Genomic DNA, 24,888 nt, shown 5'->3' on the forward strand with positions numbered 1-24,888 from the left:
GAATCTGTTAAATAAATACTCACCTTCGTTCAACTCACCTTGTCCTGGTCTGCTTCTGGGTTCTGGCTTAGTAAACCGTGACAAGCCTACTTTCAGCACCCATGCACTGTCCATCTCCACGGCTGCCGCTTCATAGTAATGTAAGTTATGCAAATTACTCGAATATGCCTTATTGTGAGGTCAATAACTCTGATAAATAGCTTCATTATGGGCAATGAAACATTTTGTTTTTATTCAAAACAATTATAGCAGTAGCAAGCTTACCTCCGGTCCTCCTTTTCATCTTTGGCTCTCCCTTTCAAACTGAACAGGACATCAGTAGTCCTAGTCTGCCCGCACAGATATTTTTTTAAACTAATATTATTTTTCCGGAAGAAGCCTTTGACTCGGCTCCTCAAGTGCCACTGTACAGTGAGGAGCCATTGGTTAGGCAGCACACAAGGGTTTACATCAGCAAGTGCAGGGCTTATGGTTGGAATAGCCTATCCATTACAGTGTGTAATGCAGTGTTGCCTAGTTTTATATGCACCATCCCAGCAGCGGAAAAAATCATGAAGGAAGCACATTTTCTTAGAAATATAAATTTGCCCTGTACTTCTCCGAGCATGCTCTTCGTATAGCCTATTGCCTATAGTATAGGCTATGGATAATTTGATTGAGACCACACTAGGTGACCCTTGATATTGTGCGCCCAGCAGAGAATCAGGGATGAGGGGTAGCATCAGGCACACATCGAGATATAATAAGCAACTAATTCTCAAACACTGAGCAATATGATATTTAATCGATTACAAATGACACGACCCTCCCCTGGACTAAATAAACAAATACTAAACCCTCCCCCTTACTGGAATTGAAAAAGCATGACTCTCCCCCATTTTCCTCCAGGTAACAATTCTGTAAATTTCGACGCTCCCTTAGCTGTGTAAAATTGTCATTAATAAAAATTATACCATTAACACATTTAAGAAATATGTTTTTATTCAATTAATTATCTTGAGCGATACCCTATTTTATTTTTAATATCTCTTTAAATATGGCACGTTTAAAACGTAAATTGTGACTACTACATATCCCAAAATTCAATCCAAGAGGCGGGGCCACGTCATCGTTTTTAGTAACCCCTTTGACCAATCAAATGCATCTATTTGGAAGCGCGTACTTCGAAAATGGTTTGATGTTATCCAATCAGTGGTCTTTATTTAATTATTTGTAACGACAAACCAATCGAAGTTGTCGCTCTTCTCCTAGACGAATCGGAAGCTCGCTAGATAATAGCTGGGCTTACTCATTTTCCGCCAATAAAATCGAAGTTGATGTTTAAACTCTGCGCGCAGGCGGTTCTTAGCCAATTTTGGGAGGATCTCAAAAGTTGAGAGGGATGCATGCATGGATTTGAATTCAAGCTATCAATTTCACAACATCCCAACAAGCTAGACAGCGCTCTCAGGCTGTGTTTTAGAATTAGACAAATTGATAATTCATTGGAATTGCCATAGTTTATAACACAAGTTATATTTACTCGTATTTTGTTCACACTGTCAGCTTTGTGGTTGCACAACTTTAAAGCTAGGGAGCTTGCCATAATTAAGGTGATCTCCACGAAATGAAAGCGGGCGGTAAGTATCTATCGGACTCAATTAGCTAGCGTGTGAATGTGCTATCTATCTAGATAAACATTTAAACGTTTTAGTCAGAAACCGGTTTCACCTTATACAATTTAGGTTAGAGAACTTGCACTGTGTAAGAGTGAATAGCATTAACAGTTTATAGCTACAGTAGCTAACTGACTTGGTCACGTTAGCCGCTAACTAGCCTGCTAGCTAGCTATCTATTCTGGTTTGCTAATGTAATGATGGCTGGCTAGTTAGCTAGCTACTACTGGTACCCAGCTTGGTGCCAGTACTAGAGCCAGTAGTTAATTCAGTGGCTAACGTTATAAATGTGCCTTATTTGAAAATAAAGCATTCGTAACATTTATATCATAGTTAGCTACGTTGTAAAGTCATTACCTTTGTGTGGTTTTGAAAGCGACGCAAATAGATAATTCACGTTTTTGGATTTGACTGAAATAAGAAGCTTTACAGTAGCTTGTAAGTGAACTTAGGTTTGAGGAGGGAAATTTGGGCGCTGAGTTAAACTGAGCTCAAACATTAGGCAGAACTCGGCCAGCTAACTTAATTAGTCAAAATAGATTCCATTGGTTATAACTACCGATATATCACGCAATTATTAATTATATCTAACTGGGTCACTTTTGCCTGTTTTGATTTAGTTTGAGCCAGCAAGCTGTCGCAACCAAACAAAGCAAACGTTAACTGACATTCAGGTTGGAATTACTGTTTCTGGTGCAGCACATAGATGAGAACTGTAAACAAATACTATTGAATAAACAGTGTCTGAAACATTGTTAGTAGTAAACTGTGTCCCACAGTTAGGATGAAGACTAAATGTATGGGTGCACTGTGAGTAAGAGTCAGTTTAGTTGGAGAGTCAGTTGAGTAGGAAAGAGGGACGTTTTTTGCATTTGATGGTTATCTGTATCTAAAATGGACAGTGATTTTATTTTTTATTTCTCCCTCTTTTTCCTTTCTTCATTAGTGCTACACTGTCGTTGTTCCAAATGCTTCACGGTTCCAGCACGGAAGCGGATCCGTAAGCGTGTTCCAGGCCTGACACTGCTGTCTCTACCCGAAGAGGTGCTTCTGTGTGTGCTCCAATGCCTCTCTGCTGAGGACCTGTTGGCTGTCAGAGCTGTGAGTCATACAAACACACAGTCTTGTTTAACTAACCTTGTGGGGACATACAATTCAGTCCCATTCAAAATCCCATTTTCCCTAACATTAACCTGAAATCCAAATGTTTGTTTGTTTTACTATTCTTGTGGTGACTTCTGGTCCCCACAAGTATAGTTAAACACGTCCACACACACAAACACACACCTAAAACACACTCACACACACTAAAACAATTGAACAGCCTCTGGAGTACACATATCATTTGAGCAAGTCTCTTCTGAACATCTTGTCACCACCCGAATTGGTGAGTCACAATGTGTGTCATTCTCCTCCTATATACACCTCCTTTAGCATGTATAAGGAATGTTATGTTTACTCAGTTATTGAAAGGAAGAAGAACATGCATAGAGGATTGCCTTGTTGGAGGCTAACTGAGGCATTTGGTTATCTCCCAGGTACACTCTCAGCTCCGTGACATCATTGATAACCACTCCAGTGTTTGGGCCCGGGTCAGTTTCAGGGATACCTGGCCATCCCCCAACACAGTCTGGCTCTTTGAGAGGTAGGATAGACTCCTCCCACACCCTAACCATGCCCTCGACTCTGTACGTCTTCCAATATGTTAGTTTCACATCAGGGAGACTGAAGGTCTGCATACCCTAATACGTTTCTCGGTTTCTGTCTCCTCTTTCAGGGCCGCAGAGAAGGGAAACTTTGAGGCAGCTGTGAAACTAGGGATTGCATATTTGTACAATGAAGGACGTAAGTCTCACTGCACTTGTCTTCCATTGTTGCTCACTGAATTGGTTATGAGGTTGATCACTGATTGACATTGACCAAATCACTTAATTAATTCCTGTATAATAATCACCCTCTTCTCTGTCCCAGCGTTGCTGAGTGACGAAGGGCGGGCCGACGTGTGCGGCCGGAAGGCATCACAGTTCTTCAGCCTGGCGGAGAGCCTGCGTTCCCCTACCGCCGACCCCTTCATCTGGGTGTTCATCCGTCCACCCTGGTCCCCCACTGGGAGCTGCTGCAAGGCTGTGGTGTTCGATAGGCTCAAGGCCGAGTGTGAAACCAATGTGGTAAGTGGTTACCAGGCTAAGCCTGGTTGAGCTTGGCTGGGGGAGATGGGCAGCCATAGACACAGCCAACCTCAGCAACCATCACTGTCATCTCCCTTGGTTCCTATTGGATAAACACAAGTTTAGTCTAATATCCTGGATACAAATTAGAGGGCTGTTTTACCCATAGAAATATAATGAGGAATGTTGATTCTGTTTCTATGGTTGTACCTTCCTGGTTCATTCACTCAGAACTGTCCATCGTCTATCCATCCATTATCAACACTAATTAAGATGTGTAAAGCTGGCAGGTAGCCTAGCATTTAAGAGCATTGTGCCAGTAACCGAAAGGTCGATGGTTCGAATCCCTGAGCCGTCTAGGTGAATGTGCCCTTGAGCAAGGCACTTAACCCTAATTGCTTCTATAAGTCGCTCTGGGTAAGACGTCTGCTAAATTACTTAAATGTAGGCATCTAATACTGCATGGGAAGAAAGGCGAGATGGATTGGGAAACATGTTGCCAAAAATAGTCTGCCGAAGGCCTACTAGACCTTGGTAGTGAAGACAAATGGGGAGAGACTGTTATGCTGCTTTGTGCAACGGTGTGGCTCGGCCCCCATTTATTTATGACCAACAGGCACCGCCAGAAAGTTCCATCCCTTATAGCCTGTTTTTGCCTGTCCTCTCTTGTTGTGCCCTGCATGTATCACCTCTGTTTTGTCCAGCGATTTTGTAAATAGATGGGCCTGTCTTCTTTGCTCATTGGAATGAATGGACTTTAATGAAAACTCCAGTGTTTCTATAAAAAGAGTGAAATGTTTTGTAGACGATATGGTTGCGCTCTAACAATTCTTTCATTAGGCAACATTTTCACATTTTGCTGTTGTAATTTTTTGTAGGAGAGGAGGGGACCGTTGCTGCACTGTCTGGCCAGAGTCCTCCAGCTTTTTGATGTAAGTGCACACACACACACACCTCTGCGAGTCTTCCAGAAAGGCAGAGGCGTTGCAGTGTGGTGATTTTTGTAGTAACAGCCATCTTCCATTTCTATGGTAACCAAACCACCACACAGTTCCAGTTAGTTTCTGATGAGGCTGTGAAGGCACCGTCACACTGTAGGCAGCCCTGCTAGTCATCAGCCCAGATGGGATAAATGTTGTTTTATACGTACACACATTCACACTCACAAAATATATATTAATTATTATTATGATGGGCTGGTCTTGACTAACATACTGCATACTCAGAACCCTGTGTTACATATTCAGTAGGCCTTGTGCTGGATAGAGAGGAGTATTTAATGTGCTGTATGCTGTGTGAAACATCCAATATTGAAAACATGGTTTAATGTGTGTGTGTTTCAGGAGGATGACAAGCGCTCCGAGGCCCTGACATTACTAGAAGAGTCGTCTCAGTCGGGCTGTCTACAGAGCTCTTACCTGCTGTGGGAACATAACCGTAAAACCGCAGTGAGTTTCACTCTTCTCTTGTTGTCCCCATCTCAAAAGGCTTTGATTATGTTACAATGTATGTTGTGTAGCTAAAGGTTGTAAAATGTGATGGGGAAACCCATGTGTTGTGTTGATGTACAGTGGGGAAAAAAAGTATTTAGTCAGCCACCAATTGTGCAAGTTCTCCCACTTAAAAAGATGAGAGAGGCCTGTAATTTTCATCATAGGTACACGTCAACTATGACAGACAAATTGATAATTCTTTTTCCAGAAAATCACATTGTAGGATTTTTAATGAATTTATTTGCAAATTATGGTGGAAAATAAGTATTTGGTCACCTACAAACAAGCAAGATTTCTGGCTCTCACAGACCTGTAACTTCTTCTTTAAGAGGCTCCTCTGTCCTCCACTCGTTACCTGTATTAATGGCACCTGTTTGAACTTGTTATCAGTATAAAAGACACCTGTCCACAACCTCAAACAGTCACACTCCAAACTCCACTATGGCCAAGACCAAAGAGCTGTCAAAGGACACCAGAAACAAAATTGTAGACCTGCACCAGGCTGGGAAGACTGAATCTGCAATAGGTAAGCAGCTTGGTTTGAAGAAATCAACTGTGGGAGCAATTATTAGGAAATGGAAATCTCTGATAAAATGGAAATCACTGATAATCTCCCTCGATCTGGGGCTCCACGCAAGATCTCACCCCGTGGGGTCAAAATGATCACAAGAACAGTGAGCAAAAATCCCAGAACCACACGGGGGGACCTAGTGAAAGACCTGCAGAGAGCTGGGACCAAAGTAACAAAGCCTACCATCAGTAACACACTACGCCGCCAGGGACTCAAATCCTGCAGTGCCAGACGTGTCCCCTTGCTTAAGCCAGTACATGTCCAGGCCTGTCTGAAGTTTGCTAGAGTGCATTTGGATGATCCAGAAGAGGATTGGGAGAATGTCATATGGTCAGATGAAACCAAAATAGAACCTTTTGGTAAAAACTTAACTCGTCGTGTTTGGAGGACAAAGAATGCTGAGTTGCATCCAAAGAACACCATACCTACTGTGAAGCATGGGGGTGGAAACATCATGCTTTGGGGCTGTTTTTCTGCAAAGGGACCAGGACGACTGATCCGTGTAAAGGAAAGAATGAATGGGGCCATGTATCGTGAGATTTTGAGTGAAAACCTCCTTCCATCAGCAAGGGCATTGAAGATGAAATGTGGCTGGGTCTTTCAGCATGACAATGATCCCAAACACACCGCCCGGGCAACGAAGGAGTGGCTTCGTAAGAAGCATTTCAAGGTCCTGGAGTGGCCTAGCCAGTCTCCAGATCTCAACCCCATAGAAAATCTTTGGAGGGAGTTGAAAGTCTGTGTTGCCCAGCGACAGGCCCAAAACATCACTGCTCTAGAGGAGATCTGCATGGAGGAATGGGCCAAAATGCCAGCAACAGTGTGTGAAAACCTTGTGAAGACTTACAGAAAACATTTGACCTGTGTCATTGCCAACAAAGGGTATATAACAAAGTATTGAGAAACTTTTGTTATTGACCAAATACTTATTGTCCACCATAATTTGCAAATAAATTCATAAAAAATCCTACAATGTGATTTTCAGGATTTTTTTTTCTCATTTTGTCTGTCATAGTTGACGTGTACCTATGATGAAAATTACAGGCCTCTCTCATCTTTTTAAGTGGGAGAACTTGCACAATTGGTGGCTGACTAAATACTTTTTTTCCCCCACTGTAAGTGTCGGTTAAGTAAAAAAAACGACCTCATAACTTACTGTGGTTCTGTGCTGTCTCTCTTCTCAGATGGCGGACCCAGGCAGGTACCTACAGTTCATACGCACGCTCAGGGACTACGCAGCCAAAGGATGCTGGGAAGCACAGGTGTGTGTGTCTATTTGGGTTCGTTTACACAGGCAGGCCAATTCTGATAAATTCTGATCTTTAATAAAAAAGATCTGATTGGTCAAAAGACCAATTAGTGGAAAAAGGTCAGAATTGGTCTGTCTGTGTAAACGCAGTCTTGGTGTGTGTGTTTACGGAGAGAGACTCATCCAATGGCATAGACATGCTAATGTATCCATTGACTGTAACAGGCAGTCCAAATCCACACACAAACAAAATCTATGGTTTTGTTTATTCTCCCAACCAATTAAAGTGGATGAGTCATTGAGTATGTTACTGAGCACAGGTGGTGTTTAATTACATTCGACCTCCTGTCCAGCTTGCTTGGCAAGCCTGGCATGACTTTTGACCTGTGCCCTTTGACCCTCTCTATCTCTCTCTGTGTGTGTGTGTGTGCGTCCAGCTGTCCCTGGCCAAGGTGTGCAGCAGTGACAATCCGCTGGGTCTGGAGCAGAAGGCCTGTGCCGACCTTGTGGCCCAGCTGTTTCGCTCCTGTCCCCCTGTGCCCCAACGCAGGGCAGAGGAGGTGCTCCGACAGGGCATCAATGACACTATGAGGTAACATACCGGTTTGGTCTGGAACTGACGCTGAAGATCACTTGACTCTGTACCAATTGAGTTGTTTTATCAATTTTGGTTAATGGCTCGAGTTAAGGGTGAAGATTCTTAGTCTGAGGGGGCTTTCAAAATTCTAAGCACTCTTTCTCATGCAATTTATTACCATAACCACACATTTTTCTAGGTACGTAACAGTATGAGTCTCTCTCTCCCACCCCTCTCCTCTCCACTCTCTAGGTACAGTGCCTTGCAAAAGTATTCATCCCCCTTGGCGTTTTTCCTATTTTGTTGCATTACAACCTGTAATTTAAATAGATTTTTATTTGGATTTCATGTAATGAACATACACAAAATAGTCCAAATTGGTGAAGTGAAATGAAAAAAATAACTTGTTTCAAATAATTCAAAAAAATTATTGACGGAAAAGTGGTGTGTGCATATGTATTCACCCCCTGTGCTATGAAGCCCCTAAATAAGATCTGGTGCAACCAATTACCTTCAGAAGTCACATGATTAGTTAAATAAAGTCCACCTGTGTACAATCTAAGTGTCACATGATCTGTCACATGTATGTATATATACACCTGTTCTGAAAGGCCCCATAGTCTGCAACACCACTAAGCAAGCAGCACCATGAAGACCAAGGAGCTCTCCAAACAGGTCAGGGACAGAGTTGTGGAGAAGTACAAATCAGGGTTGTGTTATAAAAAAATATCCGAAACGTTGAACATCCCACGGAGCACCATTTTAAATCCATTATTAAAAAATGGAAAGAATATGGCACCACAACAAACCTGCCAAGAGAGGGCCGCACACCAAAACTCACGGCCTAGGCAAGGAGGGCATTAATCAGAGAGGCAACAAAGAGACCAAATATAACCCTGAAGGAGCTGCAAAGCTCCACAGCAGATATCGGAGTATCTGTCCATAGGACCACTTTAAGCCGTACACTCCACAGAGCTGGACTTTACGGAAGAGTGGCCAGAAAAAAGCCATTGCTTAAAGAAAAAAATAAGCAAACACGTTTGGTGTTCGCCAAAAGGCATGTGGGAGACTCCCCAAACATATGGAAGAAGGTACTCTGGTCAGATGAGACTAAAATTGAGCTTTTTGACCATCAAGGAAAACGCTATGTCTGGCGCAAACCCAACACCTCTCATCACCCAGAGAACACCATCCCCACAGTGAAGCATGGTGGTGGCAGCATCATGCTGTGGGGATGTTTTTCATTGGCAGGAACTGGGAAACTGGTCAGAATTGAAGGAATGATGGATGGCGCTAAATACAGGGAAATTCTTGTGGGAAACCTGTTTCAGTCTTCCAGAGATTTGAGACTGGGACGGAGGTTCACCTTCCAGCAGAACAATGACCCTAAGCATACTGCTAAAGCAACACTCGAGTGGTTTAAGGGGAAACATTTAAATGTCTTGGAATGGCCTAGTCAAAGCCCAGACCTCAATCCAATTGAGAATCTGTGGTATGACTTAAAGATTGCTGTACACCAGCGGAACCCATCCAACTTGAAGGAGCTGGAGCAGTTTTGCCTTGAAGAATGGGCCAAAATCCCAGTGGCTAGATGTGCCAAGCTCATAGAGACATACCCCAAGAGACTTGCAGCTGTAATTGCTGCAAAAGGTGGCTCTACAAAGTATTGACTTTGGGGGGGGTGAATAGTCATTCAAATCAAATCAAATTTTATTGGTCACATGTGCCGAATACAACAGGTGCAGACATTACAGTGAAATGCTTACTTACAGCCCTTAACCAACAGTGCATTTATTTTAAACAAAAAAAGTTTAAACAATAAAAGTTTAAAAAAATAAAAACAACAAAAGTTTTGAGAAAAAAAAAGCAGAAGTAAAATAAATTACAGTAGGGAGGCTATATATACAGGGGGGTACCGGTGCAGAGTCAATGTGCGGGGGCACCGGCTAGTTGAGGTAGTTGAAGTAATATGTACATGTGGGTAGAGTTAAAGTGACTATGCATAAATAATTAACAGTGTAGCAGCAGCGTAAAAAGGATGGGGTGGGGGGGGCAGTGCAAATAGTCCGGGTAGCCATGATTAGCTGTTCAGGAGTCTTATGGCTTGGGGGTAGAAGCTGTTGAGAAGTATTTTGGACCTAGACTTGGCACTCCGGTACCGCTTGCCGTGCGGTAGCAGAGAGAACAGTCTATGACTAGGGTGGCTGGAGTCTTTGACAATTTTGAGGGCCTTCCTCTGACACCGCCTGGTATAGAGGTCCTGGATGGCAGGAAGCTTGGCCCCAGTGATGTACTGGGCCGTACGCACTACCCTCTGTAGTGCCTTGCGGTCGGAGGCCAAGCAGTTGCCATACCAGGCGGTGATGCAACCAGTCAGGATGCTCTCGATGGTGCAGCTGTATAATTTTTTGAGGATCTGAGGACCCATGCCAAATCTTTTTCACGCTCAAGTTTTCAGTTTCTTTTGTCTTATTTCTTGTTTCACAATAAAAAAATATTTTGCATCTTCAAAGTGGTAGGCATGTTGTGGAAATCAAATGATACAAATCCCCCTAAAAAAAAAATCCATTTTAATTCCAGGTTGTAAGGCAACAAAATAGGAAAAATGCCAAGGGGGGTGAATACTTTCGCAAGCCACTGTACATAACTGTTTCTCTCTCGTGTCCCCCCCTCTTCTCTAGGTACATAACACAGTATTCATCTCTCTCTCCCATCAACCTCTCTAGATACATCCTGGTGGACTGGCTGGTGGAGGTAACCACCATGAAGGACTTCTCCAGCCTGACCCTCCACGTGACGGTGGGCTGCGTGGACCGCTACCTGGCCCTGCGCTCCGTACCCAAGGCCCGCCTGCAGCTGCTGGGCATCGCCTGCATGGTCGTCTGCACGCGGTACGAGACAGAAAAACACTGGAGGTGGATGTAGCATGATTAGGGTTGCAACATTCTTGCAATTTTCCCAAAATTTACAGGTTTTCCAGAAATCCTGGTTGGAGAATTCTGGTTTTCCTGCTTATTCCTTCCTGATTTTGGGAAAGTAACTGGAATTTTGCAACCCTAAGCATGATACAAACTAGTCTGTATTTGATCCTCTATGTAATCTGCCCCGATGATGTACTTCTGTATTCACTTGATCAGCTTTGGCTAAAGGCTCGAGCTGAAGTGCAATAAGAAGTATTTCTGAGGGGTTTTCAATATTCAGAGTTCTGAGACTGTACGGAAACGAGCGTTTTATTTATTGGACTAGTTCAGGTAGTCCCTCCGTGTTTGTCTGTTTTTCTTCAGTTTGGTGCCTAATGAATACAACCCACGTCTCTCTGTCTAGGTACATCAGTAAGGATATCCTGACCATCCGGGAGGCGGTGTGGCTCACAGACAACACCTACAAGTATGAGGACCTGGTCCGCATGATGGGGGAGGTCATCTCTGTGCTGAAGGGCAAGATCAGGGTAAGTGGAGTGGACACTTCTGTAAACATTTTATAATCTGCCCCAATGATGGCTTCTGTATTCGTTTCATCAGCTTGGGCTAAAGGCCTCTGTTGAAGTGAGAATCTTTTGTCTGAGGGGTTTTCAAAATTCACAAGTCTTGGCTGTTGAAGTCTTGTTGTAATCCTGTCTAGTCATTGTATTTCTATGGGTTTAACTCATTTGGTGTTGTGCCTCTGCAGACTCCCACCCTGCTGGACTACGGCCAGGTGCTGCTGTCTCTGTTACCCCTAGAGAGGCTCAGTATCCACATGTTCAGCTACTTGTGTGAGCTCACCCTGCTCTACTCAGTCCTCACTACATACTCCTCAGCCCACCTGGCCAACGCCACCCTGCTGCTCACACGGGCACTGCACCACTACGGTAAGGCGGGCGAACACGCGGTCTACGGCTGTGTCCCAAATTGCACATAGGGCACTATATAGTGAATGGGGTGCCATTTGGGACACAACCCGTTTGTCTTCTACACACTGTCTGTTTGTCTACAAACTGTTATGTAATCTGCCCCGATGATGTACTTCTGTATTCACTTGAGCTGAAGTGCAACAAAAAAATCTTTCTGGGAGCGTCTTCAAAATGGAGAGTTATCTAAGTGCTGTATCCCCAGTCCCAAGGGAGTTGCTGAACAACCATACATGGCACACACACCGTTGACCTAGGTTTTCAAACACCCCTAGAGCAGTGGTATTCAAATCTTTTTTTTCCTAAAGAATTTCTCGCAACCCCAATTTTTTTGCCGACCCCACTGCAGTTCCCCGCGACCTGACTTTGAATACCACTGTCCTAGAGTCTAGCTGTAGTTCATCAGCTTCTCATTAAAACTTCTGAGGCATTTTTTTATCATTTGCTGAACGTCATATCAGTATTAATGCTCTAGTGTAGTTTATATCCTTGACCCCTGCTCTAGTTTATATCCTTGACCCCTGCTCTAGTTTATATCCTTGACCCCGGCTCTAGTGTATGGCCTTGACCCCGGCTCTAGTGTATGGCCTTGACCCCGGCTCTAGTTTATATCCTTGACCCCGGCTCTAGTGTATGGCCTTGACCCCGGCTCTAGTTTATATCCTTGACCCCGGCTCTAGTTTATATCCTTGACCCTGGCTCTAGTGTATATCCTTGACCCCGGCTCTAGTGTATGGCCTTGACCCCTGCTCTAGTGTATGGCCTTGACCCCTGCTCTAGTGTATGGCCTTGACCCCTGCTCTAGTGTATGGCCTTGACCCCTGCTCTAGTGTATGGCCTTGACCCCGGCTCTAGTGTATGGCCTTGACCCCTGCTCTAGTGTATGGCCTTGACCCCTGCTCTAGTGTATGGCCTTGACCCCGGCTCTAGTGTATGGCCTTGACCCCTGCTCTAGTGTATGGCCTTGACCCCGGCTCTAGTGTATGGCCTTGACCCCGGCTCTAGTGTATGGCCTTGACCCCTGCTCTAGTGTATGGCCTTGACCCCGGCTCTAGTGTATGGCCTTGACCCCTGCTCTTCCCCTCCTCTCTCTGCATTGCAGCTCCCATCTGGCCCATCCAGCTGGCTGAGTATACAGGCTTCTCCAAGCAGGACCTGGTCCCCTGCGCTGTACTACTCTATGTCAAGTGGTAAGTTATACTACCGTATTTTCCGCACTATAAGGCGCACCGGAGTATAAGCCGCAGCAGCTAAATTGAATGATATTGAATGATGTGTACATATATAAGCCGCACTGGACTATAAGCCGCAGGTGTTTTAATGTTTAATTACCATATGTAAGGGTTCGTGCACAGAGGGGATTGTCGGGAAAGAGATGGCTGCTTGAGGAAGCTCCCATTTATTAACATTTCAACAAACAAGTTGCATATTTGCATAACGTATTCCAGCAAAATTAGTTAATAGCGTCACAATCATTTAACCACTTAACTTTGGTTATTTTTGAAAAACCTTGAAAAAGTGTGCTCATCTTTGAATATTTATCTACATTATAGCCTACAGTAGTACCATAACAAAAAACTAAGCTTACAGCGCTTGACGAGGCAATATCAATGGCTAAATTAAATGTGTTTTTTTTAAAGTGCAAAATAAAGTGCCTGTAACACGACAGTAAGCGCGTAAACCTAAAGTTGCAGCAACACGGCTGCTTAAAATATACGGTAATCAGCCTACCAGAAAAGTCATTAATCCTCGTCTTCATCTTTTAGGCTAAGGTGCAGTACACGGCTGTAACCAGAAAAGTCAAGTCATTAATCCTCATCTCCGTCTTCTTCCTGCGTACTAAAACCACCAAAGTCCTCATCTTCAGTGTCGGAAACGAACAGGCTCAGGGTGGCTTCGTCAGCCACTCTCCTCTCTCCTTCGTTGACGCTCTCAAAACCAACGAACTCCTCTTCGTCACTGTCGGAATCGAACAGACTCTGAAGGGCCTCAGCTATGGCGGCGTCCTCCTCTTCATCACGCAGCAGTCCAGCCTTTCGGAACCCGTTAATGATCGTGGATGTTTTGACACTCCTCCACGCTATCAGGATCCACTCGCAAACTTGAGCGAAAGTTGCTTTTCGCATGCGACCAGTTTTGGTGAATGATTTATCGCCGCTAGTCATCCACGCCTCCCACTGAACGCGTAGTGCCACTTTGAACGCACGATTGACACTGATGTCGAGTGGCTGCAGATGCTTCGTTGTGCCCCCAGGAATCACAGCTGGAATCGAGTTTGTGCTCTTGATGGCTGCTTTCACATAATCCGTTATATGGGCCCTCATGCTGTCCGAAAAAAACGAGCAAAGCTTTTTTTTGGCGAAAGAATCCTCCAGGGCGCTTGACGTAGCACTCATTCAGCCACTCATTCATTACGCTTTCCATCATCCACCCTTTCTTGTTGACTTTAAAGGAGATGCCGTTCAGGATCTTTTCTTTTGGCATTGTAATCCGCTTAAAAATCACCATTGGCGGAAGCTTTAATCCAGATGCTGTGCAGCCAAGAACACAAGTGAAATTCGTTCTCTCGTGGCCAGTGGTTCTCAACGTGATGGACGATTCACCTTTCTTGTTAACAGTCCTAGTGAGAGGCAGGTCAAACGTCAAAGGCACTTCATCCATATTTATGATCTGGTCCGGTCCGATGGAATATTCCTCTATCATTCTTTGTGTGAATTCGCCGAAGTTTGTTATTTTTTCCTGGTAGTCGGGAGGGAGTTGCTGACACACAGTCGTCCGCGCCCTGATGGAGAGTCCCTTTCATCTCATAAATCTGAAACACCAGGATGGTCCACCTCTAAATTTTCAATGTTCATTTCGGTGGCGACTGTTTCAGCTTTCAGTCGGATCTGCACGGTGGAAACACCTCGGCCGTCTGCTCTCTGTGTGTTCACCCAATCTTCAAGAAAGTCTTCAAGTTCGGGCCATCTGCTTTTATTACCTCTGAAAGCTTTTTTTGACTTTTTGCATTGAGACAGTTCTTCCCGCTGGCGTCTCCAACGTCTCACCATTGACTCATTGATGCCAAGGCTACGTGCAGCAGCTCTATTTCCTTCTTTTACAGCCAGATTGACTGCCTTTAACTTAAAAGCTGCATCATATGCATTTCTACGTTTGTTTTCCATAATGAGGGTTTGTGCATGAAAACTTCCTTTGCACAAACTGTCTCGCTCTCGTAATGTCTCGTTCTGTCTCTCGTACCACTCTCGGTTCCACTTTTACTTTTGCGCGCTACCTGTCTCACTCTTTTCCGGCCTCCAGCTTTTCCTGCTGGAGCCCGCCGCTTAAAGGTGGGGGGCGCGGACCGGTCATAGAGCCCATAGAGTTAAAGTTGGTGGACTGTAACCTGTAAAATCCATAGATTTAGGAGGTCTTCTAGTGGCCGTTAGCTGTAAAAATCCATAGATTAGCCGCACCGTTATATAAGCCGCAGGGGTGGAAAAATGGGAAAAAAGGCGCGGCTTATAGTCCGAAAATTACGGTACATACCACGGAGATCTTAGAAATCACTATTACAGGTTATAAAACAGTTATATATGGAATTCAATGTTATAAACATACTAGATACACTGGCTGTTAGTCTGGGTCAGAGTCCAGAAAGTCTACTACCTCTAGTACATCTTTGTCCCCCTCTCTCTTGTACTGTTCTTTCTCCAACATTTATTCCTTCTCTATTTCTCTCCCTTGTAAATCCAATGTCTGACAAGCAAGGGGTGCTCGCTGGCTTGACTCTGTTCTGATGAGTGTTACCTAGGTGATAGAGTAACATGGGAGGGGGGGGGGGGGGGGGGTGTATAGGAGTGCTAGCTGTGAGAGCAAAACACACAACCCTCACCCCACTGCTACAAATACACAGTAAAAGTTGATTGGCTAGATAGTTCCACGATGTTAGCAATTACATAGAGAAAAGAAAGTCCTGCATACTGCAACTGCCAGTATGGCTTGTTTTATTAAGTTTACACATCGTCCAGCCTTAGTCTGAGATCTTTTGTGACCATTCATTGTTGACTACAACTGAAACCCAGCTGTTTCTATTGAAGCTTGTCTGGTGGTTGTGGTAGTAAACAACCTTGTTAGCATGCAAGGCTAGCTGTGGTGAGTATCAATAGCCCCTCTTCCTGGAGATCCCCATTGTTCCTCAGCAGGCCCATCCTGCTAGCAATTAGTATTCTAGCAATTAGCATTTCCCCCCTTTTTCGGGTTGTTACTAGTTAACACAGCCACAAAGCCATAAACCCTGCCTATTTCAATTTTTTTGTAATCAGATTTTAAGAAGATAAACCTAACCTTAACCCACACTGCTAACCTTGTGCCCAATCCTAACCGTAAATTATTTTTTGCGATGTAGCTAATTTTGACTTTGTGGCTGTGTTATCTAGTGGCAACTATTTTTCGGGGAAGCAGCAATAGGGGAATGACTAAGACAGAGGTTAGTTGTGCTAATTCACTAGGCGATAATTAGCGCTGTCAGCTAACTGCTAACCCTCCACAGCCTCTCCTGGAGGTTCCCTTTGACAGCTCATCACCTGCTGCTCTGGGTTTGATTAGCTGGGCCTGTTGGATAGGAGGATCAGGCAGGTGGGAAGGCAACAGGCGTTTAGCTCCTATTGAGTAATTAGCCAATTAGAGCAAATCATTAGCTTGATTTTTTTTTTTTTTATACTTAACTTGGAGTCTTCATTAGGGGAAAAAGGCAACGTTAACGTACATGCAGCTGTGTTCTTTAGAACGTGTTTGTGCAAAGACAACTTTATATAACTTACTGAGATGTTTTTTTCGTTCCTCGGTTCATTTTCCACACACGGTAGTCAATGTGAAGTGCTATTTAAATGACCGCTACAGTAGATTTCATTATTACCATCTGAAGTGCTCTTTGGGCACCATTACTGTGGGACCCCTGCAGGTCAGAAAGTTAGCAGTTCTGATGAATGCCTTGCTTCTTTTCAATACGAGTGTGATTTCCAGCAGGCGAGGAATGCCAATCTCTATAGTGATTTTATTTGAAGAGGTGAAAGGTGGTGTTTTGGTCCTCTTGGCCCTTTGATCAGACTGGGTTTGTTCTCGGTGTGTGCTTGTGTGTTCGCAGGTTGTTAAGACTCTGCCCACTCACAACCTCCCCCCACCTCCCTCTCCTTCATGGCCCCGGCAGGAGGGCTGTCTGTTGCTGTCTCATTATAAAGCCAGTAAAATACACCGACCGCTGTTTGTCGTTCACCGCACACATACAGAGGCCAGCTCTTACCGTTCTGCGTTTTCCCTCCTGCAGTTCTTTGAGCACTCGTTGTATTTCCACAGCCACTGTAGAAAATCACATGAAGTCACATACTTATAAAGACAAATGAACCAAGTGGTGTGGTGATGTCTTGGACTGTTGCTAGCCAGCGCTGCAGACAGACAAATTGGACATTGGTATTGATTAGAAGATCAGGTTGGTTGGTTGTGGCTGTGTCCTAAATAGCCTCCTATTCTCTAGTGCAGATGTTTTCCAAGGTAGTGCAATGTGTAGGGAGTGGGATGCAGACTGTTTATCTGCTCGTATTAATCACGATGTAGATCGTCATTAGCGAAGGGCCACAGTGACCAGGATGCAGAGAGCTGTAGGGGTGGGGTGTTGGGAGGGAGCTGCACCTAGGGTTTGTGTGTGGCAGGGAGGGAGGGGGTGTGTGTGTGCGGGATGGTTAGGTATAAGGGTGGATGTGCATATGGGAGGCTGCTGGACTGTGTGTGTGTGTGTGTGGGGGGGGGGGGGGGTGATGACTCATCCTGCACCATACTTGTGTGAGTCAGACTAGTGAGAGGCACTGCACTTTATCGACAACGTCCAATTTTCAAACAGAAGGTAATATCATATACAGTGAGGGGGAAAAAGTATTTGATCCCCTGCTGATTTTGTACGTTTGCCCACTGACAAAGACATGATCAGTCTATAATTTTAATGGTAGGTTTATTTGAACAGTGAGAGACAGAATAACAAATATATCCAGAAAAACTCATGTCAAAAATGTTATAGATTTGATTTGCATTTTAATGAGGGAAATAAGTATTTGACCCCTCTGCAAAACATGACTTAGTACTTGGTGGCAAAACCCTTGTTGGCAATCACAGAGGTCAGACGTTTCTTGTAGTTGGCCACCAGGTTTGCACACATCTCAGGAGGGATTTTGTCCCACTCCTCTTTGCAGATCTTCTCCAAGTCATTAAGGTTTTGAGGCTGATGTTTGGCAACTTGAACCTTCAGCTCCCTCCACAGATTTTCTATGAGATTAAGGTCTAGAGACTGGCTAGGCCACTCCAGGACCTTAATGTGCTTCTTCTTGAGCCACTCCTTTGTTGCCTTGGCCGTGTGTTTTGGGTCATTGTCATGCTGGAATACCCATCCACGACCCATTTTCAATGCCCTGGCTGAGGGAAGGAGGTTCTCACCCAAGATTTGACGGTTCATGGCCCCGTCCATCGTCCCTTTGATGCGGTGAAGTTGTCCTGTCCCCTTAGCAGAAAAACACCCCCAAAGCATAATGTTTCCACCTCCATGTTTGACGGTGGGGATGGTTTCACTCACTAACTGTAAGTCGCTCTGGATAAGAGCGTCTGCTAAATGACGTAAATGTAAATGGGTATAACACAGTTGGAGAACATATAGACTGGATGATTAACCACGCTCCTCTTGTTCTTCTCTCCCTCTTTCTCGCTCTCTTTCACCTCTCTCTTTCACCTCTTGCTCTCTTTCACCTCTCTCTTTCTCCTCTTGCTCTCTTTCACCTCTCTCTTTCTCCTCTTGCTCTCTTTCACCTCTCTCTTTCTCCTCTTGCTCTCTTTCACCTCTCTCTTTCTCCTCTTGCTCTCTTTCACCTCTCTCTTTCTCCTCTTGCTCTCTTTCACCTCTCTCTTTCTCCTCTCGCTCTCTTTCTGACAGCTTCAGTAAGGATGTACCCAAAGACTACAGGCACATGTCTCTGACAGGTGTCAAGCAGAGGTTTGAGGATGAGGCCTACCAACACATCAGCAAAGAAAAGGTGAGCTTGTCATCTCCTCCTGACATGGACTGTTGCTCTTTTCAAACTAGTATGTCGACCCAAAGTGCACTGTGCTGGGCTGCTGGCCCGGATATTCTCCTTTTGGCTGTAGCGGTGTTGTGCTCATTAGGACACCGTCGCAAAACTAGGGCTGGGAATTGCAATAGGATATTATTACGATACTTTGGTGCTGATACGATATGTATTGCGATTCTCACGATTCTTTATGTATGGCGGTTCGTGATGTTCCTAACATATATTGGTCGCTATATGTCTGCTACAGAGAGAATGAGTTTTGATTAGCCAGGGAAATAAAAGTGCTAAAAAAGAAATAGATGGGAGTGTCGTTACCTAAGTGTGTGTGTGTGTGTGTGTGTGTGTGTGATATATATGTATTTATACACATACACTACACACATACATACATACACTACATTAACGTTCAAAAGTTTGGGGTCACTTAGAAATGTCCTTGTTTTCGAAAGAAAAGCTATTTTTTTGTCTATTAAAATAACATCAAATTGATCAGAAATACAGTGTAGACATTGTTAATGTTGTGAATGGCTATTGTAGCTGGAAACGGCAGATTTTTAATGGAATATCTACATAGGCGTACAGAGGCCCATTATCAGCAACCATCAGTCCTGTGTTCCAATGGCACGTTGTGTTTGCTAATCCAAGTTTATCATTTTAAAAGGCTAATTGATCATTAGAAAACCCTTTTGCAATTATGATTTAAAGAAGCAATACAATTTGATCCTGTAATCGAACCCACAATTTCTGATGCTCCAGATACTCAACTAGTCTCAAGAAGGCCAGCTGTATTGCTTCTTTAATCAGCACAACAGTTTTCAGCTGTGCTAACATAATTGCAAAAAGGTTTTCTAATGATCAATTAGCCTTTTAAAATGATAAACTTGGATTAGCAAACACAACGTGCCATTGGAACACAGGACTGATGGTTGCTGATAATGGGCCTATGTAGATATTCCATAAAAAATCTGCCGTTTTCAGCTACAATAGCCAGTTACAACATTAACAATGTCTACACTGTATTTCTGATTAATTTGATGTTATTTTAATGGACAACAAAAAATTGCTTTTCTTTCGAAAACAAGGACATTTCTAAGTGACCCCAAACTTTTGAACGGTGTGTGTGTGTGTGTGTGTGTGTGTGTGTGTGTGTGTGTGTGTGTGTGTGTGTGTGTGTGTGTGTGTGTGTGTGTGTGTGTGTGTGTGTGTGTGTGTGTGTGTGTGTGTGTGTGTGTGTGTGTGTGTGTGTGTGTGTGTGTGTGTGTGTGTGTGTGTGTGTGTGTGTGTATATATAATTATTTTTACAAATCGGTATTTGGAGTCCAAGTATCAATATAATGTTGTCCAACAATGTCTTATTGGACAAGTTCAGATAGTACCTCTCTGTTTTAAGAGCTTTATCTTCCATTTCGTGCCAACTGAACACTACCCTAACCAGTGCGTTTCTGTACCTGTGTTCTCTCACGCTCTCTCCCAGGTGATTGACTTCAAGGAGCTGTGTCAGATCCTGGAGGTGCCGGAGGCGGAGCCCCACATGGTGCTCCCCAGCCCCACGGGCCAGCCAGCAGACATCCACACCTTCCTCTCCTCCCCCTCTAGCAACAGCAAGAGGTGAGTTACTGCCGTTAAGCCACACAAATGTGAGATCGGATTCATACGGAAAGAGCACAGTGGCTCACTCAACCTAACCTAAATCGACCCCACTACCCCTCACCTAGACACTTGTGTAGGTTGGCACTCGGAAGGGATTGGACAGGTGTCAGCAATATATTGATTAGCTCCACCTTGTTCTCTTATAGACCAGGTAGGATTTTCCTCTGTCCAATCATTGCCAAGTGTCTAGGCAGATGGTAAAGGCTAAGGGTTCCTTTGTGATTGAGCAACAATGACCACTCTCACATAGTCTTTTATGGTGGCTGTCCAGCGCTGGTCTCATCCAAAAAAGTGCTTTCATACCCAAATTGTTTGTTTATGCTGTACCGAGTAATTGCCATCTGTCCACTAGATGACCACAATGGAAATAAATATTAAACTTTTGTGTCACCCTTGATGACTTTATTCATGAAGGTTTTTAAAAATTGTTAATAAACTAAACTAAGAAGACTCAATAGCTAGGTTTCCATCAAATTGGCGACAGATTTTCATGCAAATATTAAAAAATCTGCTTAAAGAAAATTATTTTTTTCCCCTCACAATTTGTTTCCACCAAACGGACTGCGTGATGACGTAGTGCACACAATGTACTTTTTCGCTTACCTTTTCATGTACCGAATAAAAATCTAAAATTCAATGCGTTTGTCGCGTTTTCAACTCTACTGATAGTTTTGTCACAAACTGTTAACCTCTTAAGGATCGGACCCTTTATTTCAATTTCTGCCTAAAATGACATACCCAAATCTAACTGCCTGTAGCAAGGATATGCGTATTCTTGATACCATTTGAAAGGAAACACTTTGAAGTTTGTGGAAATGTGAAATTAATGTAGGAGAATATAACACATTAGATCTGGTAAAAGATAATACAAACAAAAAAACATGCGTTTTCTATTTATTTTGGTTCCATCTTTGAAATGCAAGAGAAAGGCCACAATATAATATTGCAGTTTAGGCACAATTTAGATTTTGGCCACTAGATGGCAGCAGTGTGTGCGAAGTTTCAGATTGATCCAGTGAAGCATTGCAATACTGGACTATTTTGTATTAAGTCTGCCCAAGTGTGCCGAATTGGGCAATTGATACATTTTCAAGTACATAACTATAGAGAACATACTAAAATTATATGGTAATACAAAATGTAAGTGTACACACTCCCAGGAATGTCATATATGATGGATCATTAGCTTATACACTAACTTTCACACATCTAGATGGCCGGGCGGGGTGGGTGTTGAGCCAGAGAGAGCAGGGTTCAAACTGTAGAACCCAGTTCCTACATTTGAATATAAAGATGGATTTTATCAAACAAAACTATGCTACATTTTATCTCTGGGACCCTTAGGATGACAAATCAGAGCAATATTACTGAATGTAAGTAGATTATTTACCTTCAGAGGTGAATGTATCAAACCAGTTACCGTGATACGTTTTTTGTTATTGTGCACTCTCCTCAAACAATAGCATGGTATTTTTTCACTGTAATAGCTACTGTAAATTGGACAGTGTAGTTAGATTAATAAGAATTTAAGCTTTAGAGGTTAAATAGAAAATATGCCTACTCTGGTCTTGGCACATGCGCTCTAGCCAACAGCCTGCAGTGCGGGTAGGCTAGTCTACATGATGAGATTATTATAGAGAAGAGCGAGAATATTTTTATTTGTCAAGCATCGATCGTCATGTCAATAGAATAAGACCCTCAATATTTATTGGAAAGGAGCATCAAGCTCATCATCGTGCACTTTCCCCACCCTGTGACGTTCATCATAACATTCTTCTGTAGCCTAATAAACTGCATGGTTTCCCAAGTCGTAATGAGAGGACCACATCGCGTGACTCCAAGTTTACTTCGATATGATGGGTATTATATCAATATTTGCGCATAAAGGTGTTTCCGCCGCCATTTCTTTCATAATTAATTTTACCATCACAAGAAGATCCCACCGTGTCAAAAGAACAAATTATCTGTCGGCATTTATCAAATTGTAACGAAACTTCCTGTTTCCATCACAGCTGTTGTGGTTACTGACTCACTGCAATCTGCTGTGTTTCTCTCCCCCAGGAGACGGGAGGAGTCCTTGCCTGTGTACCGAGGCAGCTTTGTGGCCACACCCACGGCTGAGCTGTCCACTCAGGAAGAGACCCTGTTGGGGGACATGCTGGACTGGAGCCTGGACACCTCCTGCTCCGGATACGAGGGGGACCAGGAGAGCGAAGGAGAGAAGGAGGCCAAGGAGGGAGAGAGTGAGTGGAGGGAATCAACTACATGAGTTCTGATCATTTATGATCACCTCTATACCAGGGGTGTATTCACTAGGAACCAAACGGGCAAAAATGGGCAGGGACCTACCTGAAATGTGTCCAATAAGAAACGCCTGTTTTCCATTGCAAAACTTGCACTAATGAATACACCCCAGGCCTATCTATAGATGGGGGGTTAATGGAAGACGAGTGTGTCATGCTGGCCATTCCAACTGGTTTACTAGATGTAGTGACATCACTATGTACTGGAAAACTTAGTCAGACATGATTGTCCTGATGTGGGGTACAGACCAGACTGCTCAGAGGCAGACACACATGCAAAACGCAGCATCATATGATGCAAAATGCATCGTACAGGCTGTATTTCTGTATTTTGAAAGTGTATTGCTGACATGCACAACATTTTGTGACTATATCAACAATGGACTAATGAAACAAATACCTAGAGTTTTTGTGTGGAGTTTTCTTTTAAGGCATCCATAATTGATAGTGATGGGGGGGCGGGGGGGAGAATCGATAGTTGCATATCGCAATATTTTTGGACGATTATTATATAGATATTTGACTCCCACGTATTGATTTGTAAAAATAAATAGAAAATAAATCTACTGTAGCTAGCGCTAGTCGGCTGTACTGGCGCCAAATCTCCGGTATTTGTCGTCCTATAGCTTGTTCTCAATCTTTTTAAATAGACATATTTTCAGCACTTATTTCCGTGACTGATCAAAACTCGTTTTCTTATGTTCTCTTGTCTCTCTGCAGCAGACAGTGAGCAATATGTTGGGAACATCAAATCGTAATATAATTGCAGTATCAAATCGCAATACGTTGAGAATCGTAATACATATAGAATCGTGTATCGTGAGGTCCTTGGCAATTCACAGCCCTAATAATTGACATGGGTTGGATTTTTGTTCACAGTAAGTCAATACACTCACTATGATATGCCGCCAAGCTAACGGTCTCTTCTTCTGTGCAGCCTCCGTTCTGGCCATGACACTGGAGCTAGCAACAGAGCCCGAGGACTCCAAACTGCACTGCAGAGCCCTCTCCAGCGACGATGACAGTTTCTGTGAGGGGGACAAAGAGGAAGGGGAGGGGAGCGCCATGAGCCGACCGCAAGAGCCCCTCTCCTCCTTCATCACAACCGACCTCCACAGCTCGGGCTACTCCTCTGTCCAGAGTGTCAGTCCTTGCTCCAACTCCTCTTCCCTCCTGATGCCCTGCACCTTCACGGCGGTGCCCCCCACGCCAGACTCTGCCTCCAGCGCCACGGTGGCTCTGCCCGGGTTCCGCCTCCTGGTGCCGGTGCAAAGACCCCGGGCTGCAGCGGCTGCAGCTCGCAGACAGGTGAAGAGGAAGAACGCAGCAGCGCACAGCGGAGGAGAGATGGAGAGGGAAGGGGAGGATGAAGATGAAGAGGTGGTATATGCCTCAAGTGTAGGTTTCCTAAGCCTATAAGAACTGACTTAACTGACAGTTGAATGGATCCTGATGTTTTTCTACCACCTTGCCTTAACTTCACCCTCTTTTGCCATGGTCGTGTTCATTAGGCACCAAACTGAAGACAAACAGACCCAAAAGGAGAGGGACTACCTGTTGTAAAACGTTTTTAAACGTTCCTGCCCTAATGAACACAACCCAGGAGCACTGTCTTGTCGTTGTTGACGATACTCTTCTTCACTCCATAAAGACCTGAAATCTGCACTGGTTCCCGGAATGCCATAAGATCACAAATACCTATTGTAAGCTTTAAGACAATAAAGGGAAAGGAGAACACGTCAACTCAAACGGTCATACCAGAATCCTGCCTTTTCTTCTTTCATTCCTCACATTTCACACGAGTAAACAATAGACATCTTCTGCTTGAGAAAGATAAGGTGGCTCCCTCTCATCTTTCACTGACTTTGGAAGCGTCCCAAATTACACCCTATTCCTTATGTAGTGCACTACTTTTGACCAGATTCCTACGAGCCCTGGTCAAAAGTAGTGCACTACATGGGGAATAGGGCGTTATTTGTGACAGACACTTCATCATCAGCCTGAAAACCACTGGAACAACACTTCACTCTCCACCTCAGGACTTTGTTACATTGCATTGATCCAGATTGTGTTCTGCGCTGGTCTCACACAACAACCTATCTCAGATGTCAAAGGATTGCAGCTACCACCTAAAAAAAAAGACCTCATGGACCATTTTGAAATATGTCTGTATGAAGACTTTCTCATGTGAAAAGAACCACAACCTGCGTTATTGTGACTGTATTGACTATAATTGATTACAATT

At 43.9% G+C, this 24,888-nt stretch overlaps 1 protein-coding gene across 1 annotated transcript; it reads left to right on the forward strand.

Moving 5' to 3' along the window:
- The first annotated feature begins 1,529 nt into the window (after positions 1-1,529).
- Positions 1,530-24,078, forward strand: LOC311103402 (cyclin-F-like). The gene is made up of 17 exons (XM_084144966.1): positions 1,530-1,619; positions 2,602-2,756; positions 3,194-3,300; positions 3,433-3,500; positions 3,627-3,823; positions 4,702-4,755; positions 5,167-5,271; positions 7,072-7,149; positions 7,574-7,728; positions 10,440-10,604; positions 11,038-11,161; positions 11,383-11,563; positions 12,705-12,792; positions 18,555-18,654; positions 20,165-20,298; positions 22,402-22,583; positions 23,581-24,078. The coding sequence occupies exons 1-17, from the start codon at positions 1,607-1,609 to the stop codon at positions 24,060-24,062; spliced, it is 2,388 nt and encodes a 795-aa protein (XP_084001092.1). The 5' UTR covers positions 1,530-1,606; the 3' UTR covers positions 24,063-24,078.
- The last annotated feature ends 810 nt before the right edge of the window (positions 24,079-24,888 follow it).

This window comes from Coregonus lavaretus, assembly GCF_964263955.1.
Source record: "Coregonus lavaretus genome assembly, chromosome: 28".
Lineage (NCBI taxonomy): Eukaryota > Metazoa > Chordata > Actinopteri > Salmoniformes > Salmonidae > Coregonus > Coregonus lavaretus.